The 14,039-nt window shown below is 38.9% G+C and overlaps 1 protein-coding gene across 1 annotated transcript in view; it reads left to right on the top strand.

Moving 5' to 3' along the window:
- CSMD2 (CUB and Sushi multiple domains 2) overlaps positions 1-14,039 on the top strand; it is a 648,967-nt gene that overhangs the window by 595,349 nt on the left and 39,579 nt on the right. Inside the window, exon 55 of the mRNA XM_047793175.1 lies at positions 360-548. Within this exon, the coding sequence (XP_047649131.1) occupies positions 360-548 (189 nt within the window). The remainder of the gene's footprint in view (positions 1-359; positions 549-14,039) is intronic.

The following is a 14,039-nucleotide window of genomic DNA, read 5'->3' as shown; positions in this document are numbered from 1 at the left end:
AAACAAACAAACAAAGACTTCATGAATTCAAACAAATCCAGGTTGATAAAGCCAACAATAGAGGTTTGTGCCAGGAAGAACAGGGAAGAAAGAGGTTGACCAGTCTGGGAGGAGGTAGGAAGGCTTCTGCAAGGAGGTGCTGTCTAGCTGCACATGGATGAACAAATCCCTTAACTAGGTGATCAGGATACAGCAGCCTCAGGACCAGCCCACCTTCACAGGCAGGATCTGCCTCGTGTACCTGACTTGGTCTGGGAATCTTGCTGTGCTGGAAACACGTGCCTATTTGAACTTTCAAATTCTCATTTCAAAGTGGAAATGTCCAGGTCTCTGCATCTAACTGTCCTGTTCCGTTGCAGTCATCAACTGTACGGATCCTGGGCACCAAGAAAACAGCATTCGTCAAATCCACGCCAGCGGCCCACACAGGTTCAGCTACGGCACCACGGTGTCTTACCAGTGCAACCACGGCTTCTACCTCCTGGGCACCCCAGTGCTCAGCTGCCAGGGAGATGGCACGTGGGACCGTCCCCGCCCTCAGTGTCTCTGTAAGTCGATGTCTTCTATATACAGTGATCGCCTTCACAGATTGACGGGATGGTCAAAGAACAGCTCTCCTCGGGGGCGGGGGTGTATGTGCGTGCCTGTGGCATCACGATGACGGTCACTCTGAATATCAGAGTCCTTCTTGGGCCCCTGTGGGGTTCGCTGCCACACCAATTCTCACACCTACTTCCTGGCTACAGGCCTATTTCTTCTCTGGTGCTGCCACCAACCTCCTCAGCCTCCAACATTCCCTTCCTGCAGGATCCCTGGCTACCTAGCAGGACACAGTCTCCCTTGCTTTTTCTGGGAATAAAACATATGAGCCCCTTTCTTTTGAAGAACTGAAGCAGAAATGCCACAGGCTCTGGAGGCAGACTGACCTGGATTTGAATTCTGGCTCTGCCACTGAAAGAGCTGTGTTATTTGAGCAAAGTCCGTTAACTTCTCGGAGCTTTTATTTCTACATCTCTAAAAATGACGCTAACGCCTATTCCATAGGGTTATTACAGAGTTAAATGAGAACATCCATTGAAAGTGTCTAGAAATTAAGGATCTGGCATTGTCACTGCTGTGGCTTTGGTTACTGCTGTGGCATGTGTTCGATCCCCAGCCCAGGAACTACGGCAAGGAAGGAGGGAGGGAGGGAGGGAGAGGGGGAGGGAGAAAGGAAGGAAGGAAGGAAGGGAGAAAAAGAGAAAGGAAAATAGAAGGAGGGTGGAAAGAGCCTAGGATAGTATGTCTGGTATATAGTAGCTACTCAAGAAACAATAACTGCTTTATCTATTATTAGGAAAAAATATGGGGACATGTGAGGGGGGGAAAGGATGGGGGCCAGCACTCAGAATCCTGGCATCTGGTTGCCAGCCTCACACATGCCGAAAAGCACATCAGCTCCTTGGGTTCCTGCTCTCTCCTCTTGTTGCAGTGGTGAGCCCTCTGGGCTCCCCTCCCTGGTCTTCCTCATAGTGGACGTGAAGATGCCATCCAGAGGGACCGATGGGGCAGAGCTGGGGTCCTTCAGCAGTCCTCCTACCTGTGGTTTGTGGGCGTGTGAATGGTGGATCTGTGGATCATACATACTTGTAGGGCCCCCCAGTCTGGATACTCATCCCCTTATGCCCTTGTGCCCCTAGGTACCATAGGAGACTGCACAGCTACTTACGTGCCCATAATTCCCTTGCTTGAGGACCGCAATCTGGCCATCCAGCCCCATTTATGACTAACAGATCATTTAGGGTTGGAAATGAATAGCTACCTGTGTACAGTGGTGGCAGCTGAGATTCAGAGTACATGGTATTTTCAAAGTGTTATATCTTCTGATAAAATGAGGCTTTATCATAATAAAGTGACCCTATGTATATTAATTTTTTGCCCCAAAGCTTATTTTATCTGATATTAATATCGATGTTGATATAACTAATTAATGCATCATTACTTTAATGTCATTTATAACCACTTCCTTAGGAGAATTTAACCCATTTGCATTTTTCTTCCTCATTCTTATAGTGAAACATAATTCACATACCATAAAATTCACTCCTTTAAAGTATGTCATTAAGTGATTTTAAGACATTCACAAAATTGCACAGCCATCACCACTATCTAATTTCAGAGCGTTTGCATTCCCATTGCCCACCATCTGGCAACTATTAGTCTACTTTCCATCTGTGAATTTGCCTATTCTGGAGATTTCACATAAGTGGAATTCTGTGTTTGGCCTTTTTTGTTTGGCTTCTTCCACTTAGCATAAAGTTTTCGACGTAAACCCCTGTTGTAGCACGTACTCACAGCATAGAGAAGTTCCCAGGCCAGGGATGGAACCCGTGCCACAGCTGTAACCAGAGCCACAGCAGTGACAATGCCAGATCCTTAACCCACTGAGCCACAGGGAACTCCAACTTCATTCCTTTTTATGGCTAAATACTATGCTATTGTATGCATACAGCACATTTTGTTTATACATTCATCAGCTGATGGGCATTTGGGTTGTTCCTACTTTGGGGGTGTTATGAACAATGCTACTGTGAACACTTATGTAAAAATTTTTGTGTGAACACACATTGCCAGCTCTTTTGATTATATACCTAAGGTGAAATTGCTGGATCGTATGGTCATTCTGCTTAACTTTTTAAGGTTAACTGTTTTCCAAAGTGGCTGCACCACTTTACAGTCCCACCAGCAGTGTCTGAAAGTTCTGATTTCTTCATGTTCTCATGTAAACTTGTTTTTGTCCATCTTTTTTATTCTAGCCATTCTAGCAGGTGTGAAGTGGTGTATCACTGTGGGTTTGAGTTGCATTTCCCTAATGACTCATGAAGTTGAACATCTTTTTATGTGCTTATTGGCCATCTGTATCTCTTCTATATATTTTCTTAAAATAGAAAAATGTCTATTCAAGTTCTTTGCCCATTTTTAAATCAGGTTGTTTGTCTTTATATTGTTTAGTTTGAATTGTTTTTTATATATTCTAAATACTACACCTCGATCAGATATAGAATTTGCAAAATTTTTCTTCCAAAGATAATTCTGGATAATGTCCTTTGGTGCATGAAAGTTTTTAATTTTAGTTGTTTGATTTATCCGTTTTTTCTTTTGTTCCTTGTTCTTTCGATGGAATAGTTAAGAAGCCATTACCTAATCCATTGTCTTATCATAATCCAATATCATAGCGTCTGTAAAGAAACATAATTTTACTTCTTTCTTTCCCACCCGATGCCTTTTATTTCTTTTTCTTACTTAATTGCCCTAGCTAGAACTTTCAGTACAATGTTGAGCAGAAGTGGCAAAACAGGCATTCTTGTCCTTTTTCTATTCTTTGAGGAAAAGCTTTCAGTCTTTCACTGTTAAGTATGATGTTAGCTGTGGGATTTTTGCATATTCCTTTTACCAGATTGAGGAAGTTCCCTTCTACTCCTAGTTCGTTGAGCATTTTTACCACGAAAGGGTGTTGGATTTTTTCAAATGATTTTTTCTGCATCTGTTAAGATGATCATGCGGGGATTTTTTCCCTCATTCTATTAATGTGGTATATTACATTGATTGATTTTCCTATGTTGAACAAGTCTTGTGTTCCTGGAACGAATCGCACTTGGTCACGGTAAAACCCATTTTAATGTGCTGCTGGATGTGGTTTGCTAGTATTTTGTTGAGGATTTTTGCAACTGAGTTCATAAAGGATATTGGTCTGCAGTTTTCTCTCCTTGTGATAGCTTTGTTATCAGGGCAAAGCTGTCCTCATAGAATGAACTGGCAATTGTCTCATTCCTTCTATTTTTAGGAATAGTTGGAGAAAGACTGGTGTTATTTCCTCTTTAAAATTTGGGTAGAATTCAGCAGTGAGATCATCTGGTCCTGGGCTTCTCTTTGTTAAAAATCTTTTGATGATTGATTGATTCCATTTATTTGTTGTAATTCTCTTCAGATATTCCATTTCTTCTTGAATTGGTTTTGGTAGTTTGTGTATTTCTAGGAATGTTTCCATTTCATCTGGTTATCTAATTTACTAGTATATAACTGTTCACGTTCATAGTATTCTCCTATAATCTTTTTTACTTCTGTCAACTTGGTTGATAGTAATATCCCACTTTCATTTCTAATTTTAGAATCTGAGTCCTCTCTCTATACCCTACTCCTCAGCCAGATCTATCTCTCTCTCTCTCTTCCTCTCTCTCTTCCTCTGTCTTTGTCTCTGTGTGTATGTGTGTGTCTCATCAGACTAGACACATTTGTTAATTTTCTTGAATTTTTTTTTACTGTATTGTAAAACTTTTTTTTTAATATTTTTTTTTATTTTCCCACTGTACAGCAAGGGGGTCAGGTTATCCTTACATGTATACATTACAATTACATTTTTCTCCCAGCCTTTCTTCTGTTGCAACATGAGTATCTAGACAAAGTTCTCAATGCTATTCAGCAGGATCTCCTTGTAAATCTATTCTAAGTTGTGTCTGATAAGCCCAAGCTCCCGATCCCTCCCACTCCCTCCCCCTACCCCTCCCATCAGGCAGCCACAAGTCTCTTCTCCAAGTCCATGATTTTCTTTTCTGAGGAGATGTTCATTTGTGCTGGATATTAGATTCCAGTTATAAGTGATATCATATGGGGATTTGTCTTTGTCTTTCTGGCTTATTTCACTCAGTATGAGATTCTCTAGTTCCATCCATGTTGCTGCAAATGGCATTGTTTCTTTTTTATGTCTGAGTAGTATTCCATTGTGTATATATACCACATCTTCCGAATCCAATCATCTGTCGATGGACATTTGGGTTGTTTCCATGTCCTGGCTATTGTGAATAGTGCTGCAATGAACATGCGGGTGCACGTGTCTCTTTTAAGTAGAGTTTTGTCCAGATAGATGCCCAAGAGTGGGATTGCGGCGTCATATGGAAGTTCTATGTATAGATTTCTAAGGTATCTCCAAACTGTTCTCCATAGTGGCTGTACCAGTTTACATTCCCAGCAACAGTGCAGGAGGGTTCCCTTTTCTCCACAGCCCCTCCAGCACTTGTTATTTGTGGATTTATTAATGATGGCCAATTTTCTTGAATTTTTTTTTAAAGGGCCAACTTTGATTTTTGTTTCTTTTCTCTTTTGTTTTTCTATTTCATTTATCTCTGCTCTAACCTTTTTTGTTTCTTTTCTTCTGTTTGCTTTGGGTCTAGTTTGCTCTTCTTTTTTCTAATTTATTAGAGAAGAATGTAGGTTATTGGTTTGAGATCTCTCTTCTTTTTAGTATAGACATATACAGCTATCCCTCTGAGCACTACTTTCACTGTATCTCCTAAGTTTTGGTATGCTATGTTTTTGTTTTTGTTAACTTCAAAGTATTTTCTAATCACTCTCCTGATTTCTTCTTTGACCTACTGATTATTTGGAAGAATGTTGTTTAATTTCCATAAATTTGTGAATTTTCCAAATTCCCTTCTGTTAATGATTTCTAGTTGCATCGAATTTTGGTTGAGAACCTACTTTGTATAATTTCAGTCTTTTAAAATTTATGGAGATTTATTTTATGGCTTAACATATGGTCTATCCTGGAGGATGTTTCATTTGCACTTGAGAAGAGTATTTATTCTGCTCTTATTGGATGAAGTGTCCTATAGATGATTGTTAGGTCTAGTTGGTTTATAGTATTGTTTACTATATTTCCTTGTTGATCTATTCATATTCTGATTGTTCTATCTATAATTTAAAGTGGGATGTCAACAATAAATCAACTATTATTGTTGATTTGTCTGTTTTTCTCTTCAATTCTAATTAGTTTTTGCTGTTTGTATTCAGAGGCTTGTTATTAGGTACATTTTATGTTTATCGTTGTTATTTCTTCTTGATGGATTGCTTTTTTTATACTATAGAATGTCCTTCTTGTGCCTCGTAACAATTTTTTGTCTTAAGGTCTATTACATTTGATATTAGGACAACCATCCCAGCTCTTTTTTGGTTATTGTATCCATGGTATATCTTTTTTTCCTTGTTTTTATTCTCAGTCCCTTGGTGTGGTTGGATCTAAAGTGTATCATTTGTAGACAGCATATAGTTGGGTCTCGTTTTTTAATCACTTTGCTAGTATATGCCTTTTATGTGTTTAATACTCATTTAATGTAATGATTGATAAGGTAGGTTTAAATCTACCATTCTGATATTAGTTTTCGATGTATCTTAACTTCTTTTCTGCTGGTTCTCTATTCTATTGATGGCTTCTTTTGTGTTGAATAGATCTTTTCTAGTGAACCATTTTCATTTTTTTGTTGTTTCTTTCACTGTATATGTTTTTTAAGATACTTTTTTTTTTTTTTTAAGGCGACACTCACACACATGGAAGTCCCCAGGCTAGGGGTCAAATCAGAGCTGCATCTGCCAGCCTACACCACAGCCACAGCAATGCCAGATCTGAGCCACATCTATGACCTACACCACAGCTCACAGCAACACTGGATCCTTAACCCAACTGAACAAGGCCAGGGATCAAACCTGCATCTTCATGGACACTAGGTCAGGTCCATGACCACTAAGCCACGATGGGAACGCCCTCTAAGTTATTTTCTTAGTGGTTACTCTGGGAATTTAAATTAACATCTTAATTTATAACCACATAGTTTTAAGTAATATCAACTTAATTTCAATTTTATGCAAAAACTTTGTTCCTATATAACTCCATTACCTCCCCTCTCCTTTGTGTTCTTATTGTTATACACATTACATCTTTATACAGTGTACAGCTGTCAACAAAGATTTCTAATTACTGCATTATGTGATTTCTCAAAAAGAAGGAAGAGTTACAAACAAAAAAATATATACTTATGCTCTATGTATATTTACCTACATATTACCTTTACTCATGTTCCTTTTTGTTGTTGTTGTTATTGTTGTTGTTGTTGTTGTTGCCATTTCTTGGGCCGCTCCTGCGGCATATGGAGGTTCCCAGGCTAGGGGTTGAATCGGAGCTGTAGCCACCAGCCTACGCCAGAGCCACAGCAACGTGGGATCCGAGCCGCGTCTGCAACCTACACCACAGCTCATGGCAACGCCGGATCGTTAACCCACTGAGCAAGGGCAGGGACCAAACCTGCAACCTCATGGTTCCTAGTCAGATTCGTTAACCACTGGGCCACGACGGGAACTCCACCCATGTTCTTTATTTCTTCATATGGCCTCAAGTGCTTTCATTTCAGCCTGAAATACTTCCTTTAGAATTTCTTTTTTTTTTTCAATGTTATTTTTTTATTTAAAGTATTGTTGATTTACAGAGTTTCAATTTCTGTTGTACAGTAAAGTGACCAAATCACACACAGTTCCCTGGGCTCTGCAGTAGGACCCCATTGCCCATCCATTCCAAATGTAACAGTCTGCATCCACCAACCCCAAACTCCCCATTTCTTTATAATTTAGAATTTATTTCCAGGTTTGCTAAGTGACATATACTCTCATTTGTGTTTATCTAGGAATATCTTTATTTCCCTTTCATGTTTGAAGGATAGTTTTGCTGGATATAGACTTCTTGGTTGAAAGTCTGCTTTTCTTTCATCACTTTAAATATGTAAAGTTACTGATATATTTGGGTTTTAAATCTACCATCTTATTTTGTGTTTTCTCTTTGTTCTACCCATTAGTTTCTTTTTTATCTCTTTTCTTCATTGCATTAATTATTTGTGTAATTCTGTATTTTTCTTCTCTACTAATAAGTAAGTTATATTCCCTACTTCTAAGGGTAGCTTTGTCACTCCCTCATTCTCCTCCTTCATTATTTATGGACTCCACCATTAGACGTTCTTGTGCTATAGTCTATGTTTCTGAACCTATCATTTCTATTTTCCATCTCTGATGAATTCCCCTGGTTCTGTTTACCATTTAGTAATAACCTTTTTAACTAGGTCTAAGCTGAGGTTTAATCAGTCATTGAGTTCCTATTTCCAATTATTTATTTTGCATTTGAGAAATAAATGCAACATTTGTTTTTCACATTTGCTTAATTATTTCCATAGAGTATTGTTCCTATGTAAACTTGTTATTTTTTATCTCTAACATATTAAAAAATACTTATTATGTATTCCATATCTGATACTTCCAATACCATCCTTTCAAGTGCAGTTCTGCTATTGTCATTTCTGCGGATTCTCAGTCTTGGTGTCTTGTTTCTCATTGCTTTATGTTCACATCATGGTCTTTTATTTGACTGATCTTAATCTGTGGGAATTAGGAACCAGGCTCCCAGTCTGGTAAAAGCCAAAGTCTAAAAACAGGCCAGGTGTTATCTCTCTCTCTCTCAAAAACAAACAAACAAACAAAAAGAAACAAACAAACAAAAAAGGCTAATGCTCATTGGTTGCTGTTTTTTTGTTTTGTTTTGTTTATTTTACTCCAGAAATCCAATGGTCACTTCTTTTTCTCATTGGAATTTACAAGGTGCTAAGCCCTACTGACACGAATTACGGAGACCACCACAGTATGTTGTTATTAGGGTCATAGAAACCAAGCAAGAGACCAGTTATTTTTGGAGTAGGTTTTCCCAAGGCAGGCCCCATTCAAAGACAGCACTGTTTATCACTTACTCTAGTTTTTTTACTTTATTTTTTATTGTTATTTCCCCCAACACACTTTTTTTTCCCACTGTACAGGATGGGGACCCAGTTACACATACATGCATACATAATTTTTTCTCCCATTGTTGTGCCGTGTTGTAAGTATCTAGGCATAGTTCTCGGTGCTACACAGCAGGTTCTCATTGTAAATCCATTCCATGAGCAATAGTTTGCATCCATTAACCCCAAGCTCCCAATCCCTCCCACTCCCTCTTCTTCCCCCCAGGCAACCACAAGTCTATTCTCCAAGTCTGTGATTTTCTTTTCCATGGAAAGGTTCATTTATGCTGTATATTAGATACCAGATATGAGTGATATCATATGGTATTTGTCTTTCTCTTTCTGACTTATTTCACTCAGTATAAGAGTCTCTAGTTCCATCCATGTTGCTGCAAATGGCATTGTTTCATTCTTTTCTATGTCTGAGTACTATTCCATTGTAATATATATACCACATCTTCCTAATCCAATCATCTGTCAATGGACATTTGGGTTATTTTCAGCTCTCGGCTATTGTGAATAGAGCTGCAATGAACATGCGGGTGCTTGTGTCTTTTTTTAAGGAAAGTTTTGTCTGGGTATATGCCCAAGAATGGGATTGCTGGATCATATGGTAGTTCTATGTAAGGTACCTCCATACTGTTCTCTATAGTGGTTGTACCAGCTTACATTCCTATGAACAGTTCAGTTCCTATGAATAGTTTGCATCCATTAACCCCAAGCTTTTCTCCACAACCCCTCCAGCACTTGTTATTTGTGCACTTATTAATGATGGCCATACTTACTGGTGTGAGGTGGTTTACATTCTTACTGGTGTGAGGTGTTTATTACTTACTATAAATATGAGTTTTAGCAAGATTCCTAGAAAAGTGATACACTAGCATCAGAATCCCATCTGCCTGTTCATTTGTTGATGGGGGAAGATATAGAAGTTTTCTCTGAGATTTGATGAGAATATTTCAAAAACAACAGCCCTGGGGATCTTCCACTGGCTGTAAGTTTCTAGATCCCATGTGAATCCCAGTAAAGCTGTTTTCACTGATGTTTCATAATTATTGTGACATTATTTTAGTGGACTAATTGCATTTCCACTCCTAGAAGATCTGATTACCTGTGAATAGTGTTGTGGCAGGAATAGGGTTGTGGTATGTAGCCACCACATATCCCTTAGTCAGCTGAGTCAATGACAATATCAGCTGCTCCTTCTATATTACTGCAAATTGCTTTAATTGGTGGGTTCTTGCAGGGGCCAAGGGAAATGCATGATCTGAGTCTGCATTATATGCCATTTCTCTGCTAACATGCTTTAGATAACAGTGGAAGCTCTGGAGACTGGCTGGACATAGTATAACTTTTTTGTTTGCTTGCTTTGTTTTGTTTAAATATACACACATTCTTTTTCAGGTTCTTTTCCCTTATAGATTATCACAGAGTATTGGGTAGAGTTCCCTGTCCTATACAGCAGTTCCAACCATTTCATATACTTCAGTGTGCATACACCAATCCCAAACCCCCAGTCCATCCCTTCTCCAACCTGGCCCCTTTGGTAACCATAAGTTTGTTTTCAAAGTTTATGAGTCTGTTTCTGTTCTGCAAATAAGTTCATTTGTATCCATTTTTTTAGATTCCACATGTAAGTGACATCATATGATACTTGTCTTTCTCTGTTTGACTTACTTCACTTAGTATGGTAATCTCTAGGTCCATCCATGCTGCTGCAAATGGCATTATTTCATTCTCTTTTATGGCTAGTATTCCACTGTATGTATGTACCACATCTTTATCCATTCCTCTGTCAACAGACATTTAGGTTACTTCCATGTCTTGCCTATTGACATGTGCTGCAGGGAAAGGGAACCCTCTTTTACTGTTGATGGGAATGTAGATTGGTGCAACCACTGTGGAGACCAGTATGAGCTTCCTCAAAAAACTAAAAATAGAACTACCATATGAACTAGACATCCCTATCCTGGACCTCTATCCAGAGAAATTGGAAAAGATACAAGTACAACTCTCCTACTTAGGGTTTATGCACCAGTGTGGGGGTCCTTTTTATTTTGCCCTGGGACTCAGTGTAGCCCACACCCAAACAGGAATTTGTGTTACTGGTTTTTGCTTAATTACCATTTTATTGTTTCACAATCCCCTGATATATATCTATTCTGTGTAATGCAAGAAAATCTGCTACTATTAGAAATGCTAACTATCTGTCTTGCCTATTTTTATATACATGTTTAAGCTTAATATGCAGTTAGCAGCTAGGAAGCCACTGCAGAAACTGGAATGAGCCTAAGAGATTCCCATTTGGACATGGGCCTGAGCGCTAAAAACATTAATATTTTTATACTGACAAACTGAGAAATGCAGTGGCAGCTTTTCAACTTGTCTTTGTTCTTCGCCTCCCAGATTTTTACACAAATGTACACTGAATATAAGTAGTTTCTCTTTATTGTTATCATATGTCCTTTTCTTGTTTTTCCTTCTCCACAGCAGCCAAATTGTATTGTCATCATTTTTTTCTTTTTTCACAAGCATTATTATTGTTGACTTCTTCCTCCTTTAAAACAAACCACAGGAAGGAAATAAAACAATAGAGTATATTCCAGTTGCTCATTTTACAGACACCCAAGTAATCTAGATCAAGCCAGTAACAAAAAAAAAAAAAACAATTTCAGGCATTGCAATTTCAGAGGTTATGAGGTATTACCATAATTTAACACTACCCTCAAATTCCCCAAAGAAACATTTTGAAACCAGATAAGAACGTCAGAACAACAGCCAACTGCTGTCACAGAAATCATTACTGGTAGCCCACATGAGTGTGTACATGTGAACACGAAAGACATGAAGAGAAATGTCTTATCAGCATCATTTGTAAGAGTCCAAAACTAGAAATAACCCAAAAGGCCATCAACAGGAAGTGGATGAATAAAATGTGGCATAAACCTTGAAGACAGCCTCAATGACCCATACCTCCTATATTGGGCCAGTCACTCTGGGGCAGCCAATCAAGCCTTCAGATAAATGCACCCACAGTCAACATCCTGGCTGTAATCTCTTGAGGAATTTATTTATTTATTTATTTATTTATTTATTTATTTATCGGCCACCCCACAGCATAGGGAATTCCTGGGCTAGGGATCAGATCCAAGCAGCAGTTGGCAACACCAGATCCTTTAACCTCCTGTGCTGGGTCAGGGATTGAACCTCTGTCCTACTGCTACAGAGATGCTATGGATCTCATTGCACCGTAGCAGGAACTCTAATCATGAGGAATTCTGAGTCAGAACCACCTGCTAAGCCTCTCCCAAATTCCTGACCCATAGAAACCATGGTCAATAATAAATGTTTATTGTTGGGGCAATTTGTTCCACAGCAATAGATAACTAACACAAACTATACTGTATAGCAGAGGTCAGCAAACATTGGCTGCTGCACCAGATCTAGGCTACAGCCTATTTATTGTATGGCTCTTTGAGCTTAGAAAGGTTTTTTTTAATATTTTAAAATATTGTACCCAAAAAAACAAACAGAGGAATATACAACAGAGACCACACATAGCCTCAAAACCTAAAATAGTTACTGTCTGGACCCTTAAAGAAAACATTTACCAATCCCCGGTATAGTGCAGTGATAATGAACTACTGGTACACACAGCATAGATGAATATCACAGACATACGGGGTGGTGGTGGGGGGAAGCTTTTACTCTTATTTATTTATTAATTTTTGCTTCTTAGGGCCACACCCAAGGCATATGGAAGTTCCCAGGCTAGGGGCTGAATTGGAGCTGCAACTGTCAGCCTACACCACAGCTCATGGCAACACCAGATCCTGGGCCCACTGAGTGAGGCTGGAGATCGGATCCACATCCTTATGGATACTAGTCGATTTGTTTCTACTGCACCCCAACGGGAACTCCACAGACATACTGAGTGAAAGAAGTTGAGGGAAAGAAGCCAATACAAAAGAATATATACTATGTGACTTTATAGAAAATTCAAGGGCAGGCAAACTAATTCCTGGTGTTCCAAGTCAAGCTGATAGTTTGATTTGATGAGGGAAGAAGAGAGGTCGTGATCGGTAGAGGGCGTGAGAGGCTTCTGAGGTGCTGGTGATATTCTTTTCTTGATCTGGGTGGTAGTTCTCTAAGTTACATAAGTAGTTCACTTTGTGACTACTCGTTATGATTGTGTTCTTCTGGATGCATGTTGAACTTCCATTAAAAAAGAATTTGTTTGAAAAATCATTAGAGAGTTAAAATTGGGCAATTTCTAGAAGCCCAGAAATTTCTAGTAAACAGTCATAAAACTATTTAAATTATAATTGGGGGCTCCGTTCTTTCCAAAAGGAGAGAATTCATTGGTATTATTAAACAGTACTGCAGAAGAGAGTCAATTCTAGTATTTAAGAGTGTGGCTTCTAGAGTCAGTCTGCCTGGTTTCCAAGAAATAATTCTAGTGTTGAACAGGTCTGTGACCTTGGGTAAGTTACTTTGCCTCACCATGCCTCATTTTCCTCATCAAGAAGGTGAAGATAAAAAAAATGGTGCCTACCTCATAGGATTGTCTTAAGGAATAAAAGGTATAATCCTTGAAATTCACTCTATCAGTTGCTTATTGCTGTGTAATAAGCATCTCAAAATTTAAAATAGCATCTGTGTTTGTTTTCTCCTGATTCTGAAGATCAGAAATTTAGGGAAGATGTGTTATCCGGGTTCTCCAGAGAAAAAGAACCAATAACTAATAGGATATATATTACTTACATATATTTTATAGATAGATAGTATATATAAATATGTAATAAGGTCTCTATCTATCATAGATATAGAGAAGTAAGAGTTATATCAATGTATTTGTATCTATAGAATCCATGAGCCATCTATTTCTCAATATAGGTATATAATGTATATTATAATCATGTGACCCACTCCCTTATAGATATAGATACCGATATAGGTACATAGGTATATAATAAGGAAATAGCTGTCACAATCAAGGAGCTGAGAAAGTCCTAAGATCTGCACTGGGCAAGCTGAAGACTTGATGGAGAGCTGATGGCATTGCTCCAGTCTGAACTTGAAAGCCTGAGGAGTAGGAGAGCCAATGGTATGAATTCCAGTCCAGACTTGAGCCCCCGGGCAGGAAAATATCCCAGCTGGAATATCCCAGCTCCAAGACAGGCAGAGGAAGGATTTTTGTCCTATTCAGGCCTTCAAGAGACTGGATGAGGCCTGACCACAGGGTGGGGGCAGTCTGCTTTACTCAGTCTACCAATTTAGATGTTAAGCTCATTCAGAAACCCTCCCGGATACACCCAGAATAATGTTTAACCAAATTTCTGGGCATCCTGTAGCCTAACCAAGTTGACACATAAAGTGAACCATCACGGCAGGACTGGCTCATGTGTGCCCAAC

Source organism: Phacochoerus africanus, chromosome 8 (assembly GCF_016906955.1).
Source record: "Phacochoerus africanus isolate WHEZ1 chromosome 8, ROS_Pafr_v1, whole genome shotgun sequence".
Lineage (NCBI taxonomy): Eukaryota > Metazoa > Chordata > Mammalia > Artiodactyla > Suidae > Phacochoerus > Phacochoerus africanus.
Note: the sequence above shows the minus strand (reverse complement) of the source record. Positions and strands in the feature narration are given on the sequence as shown.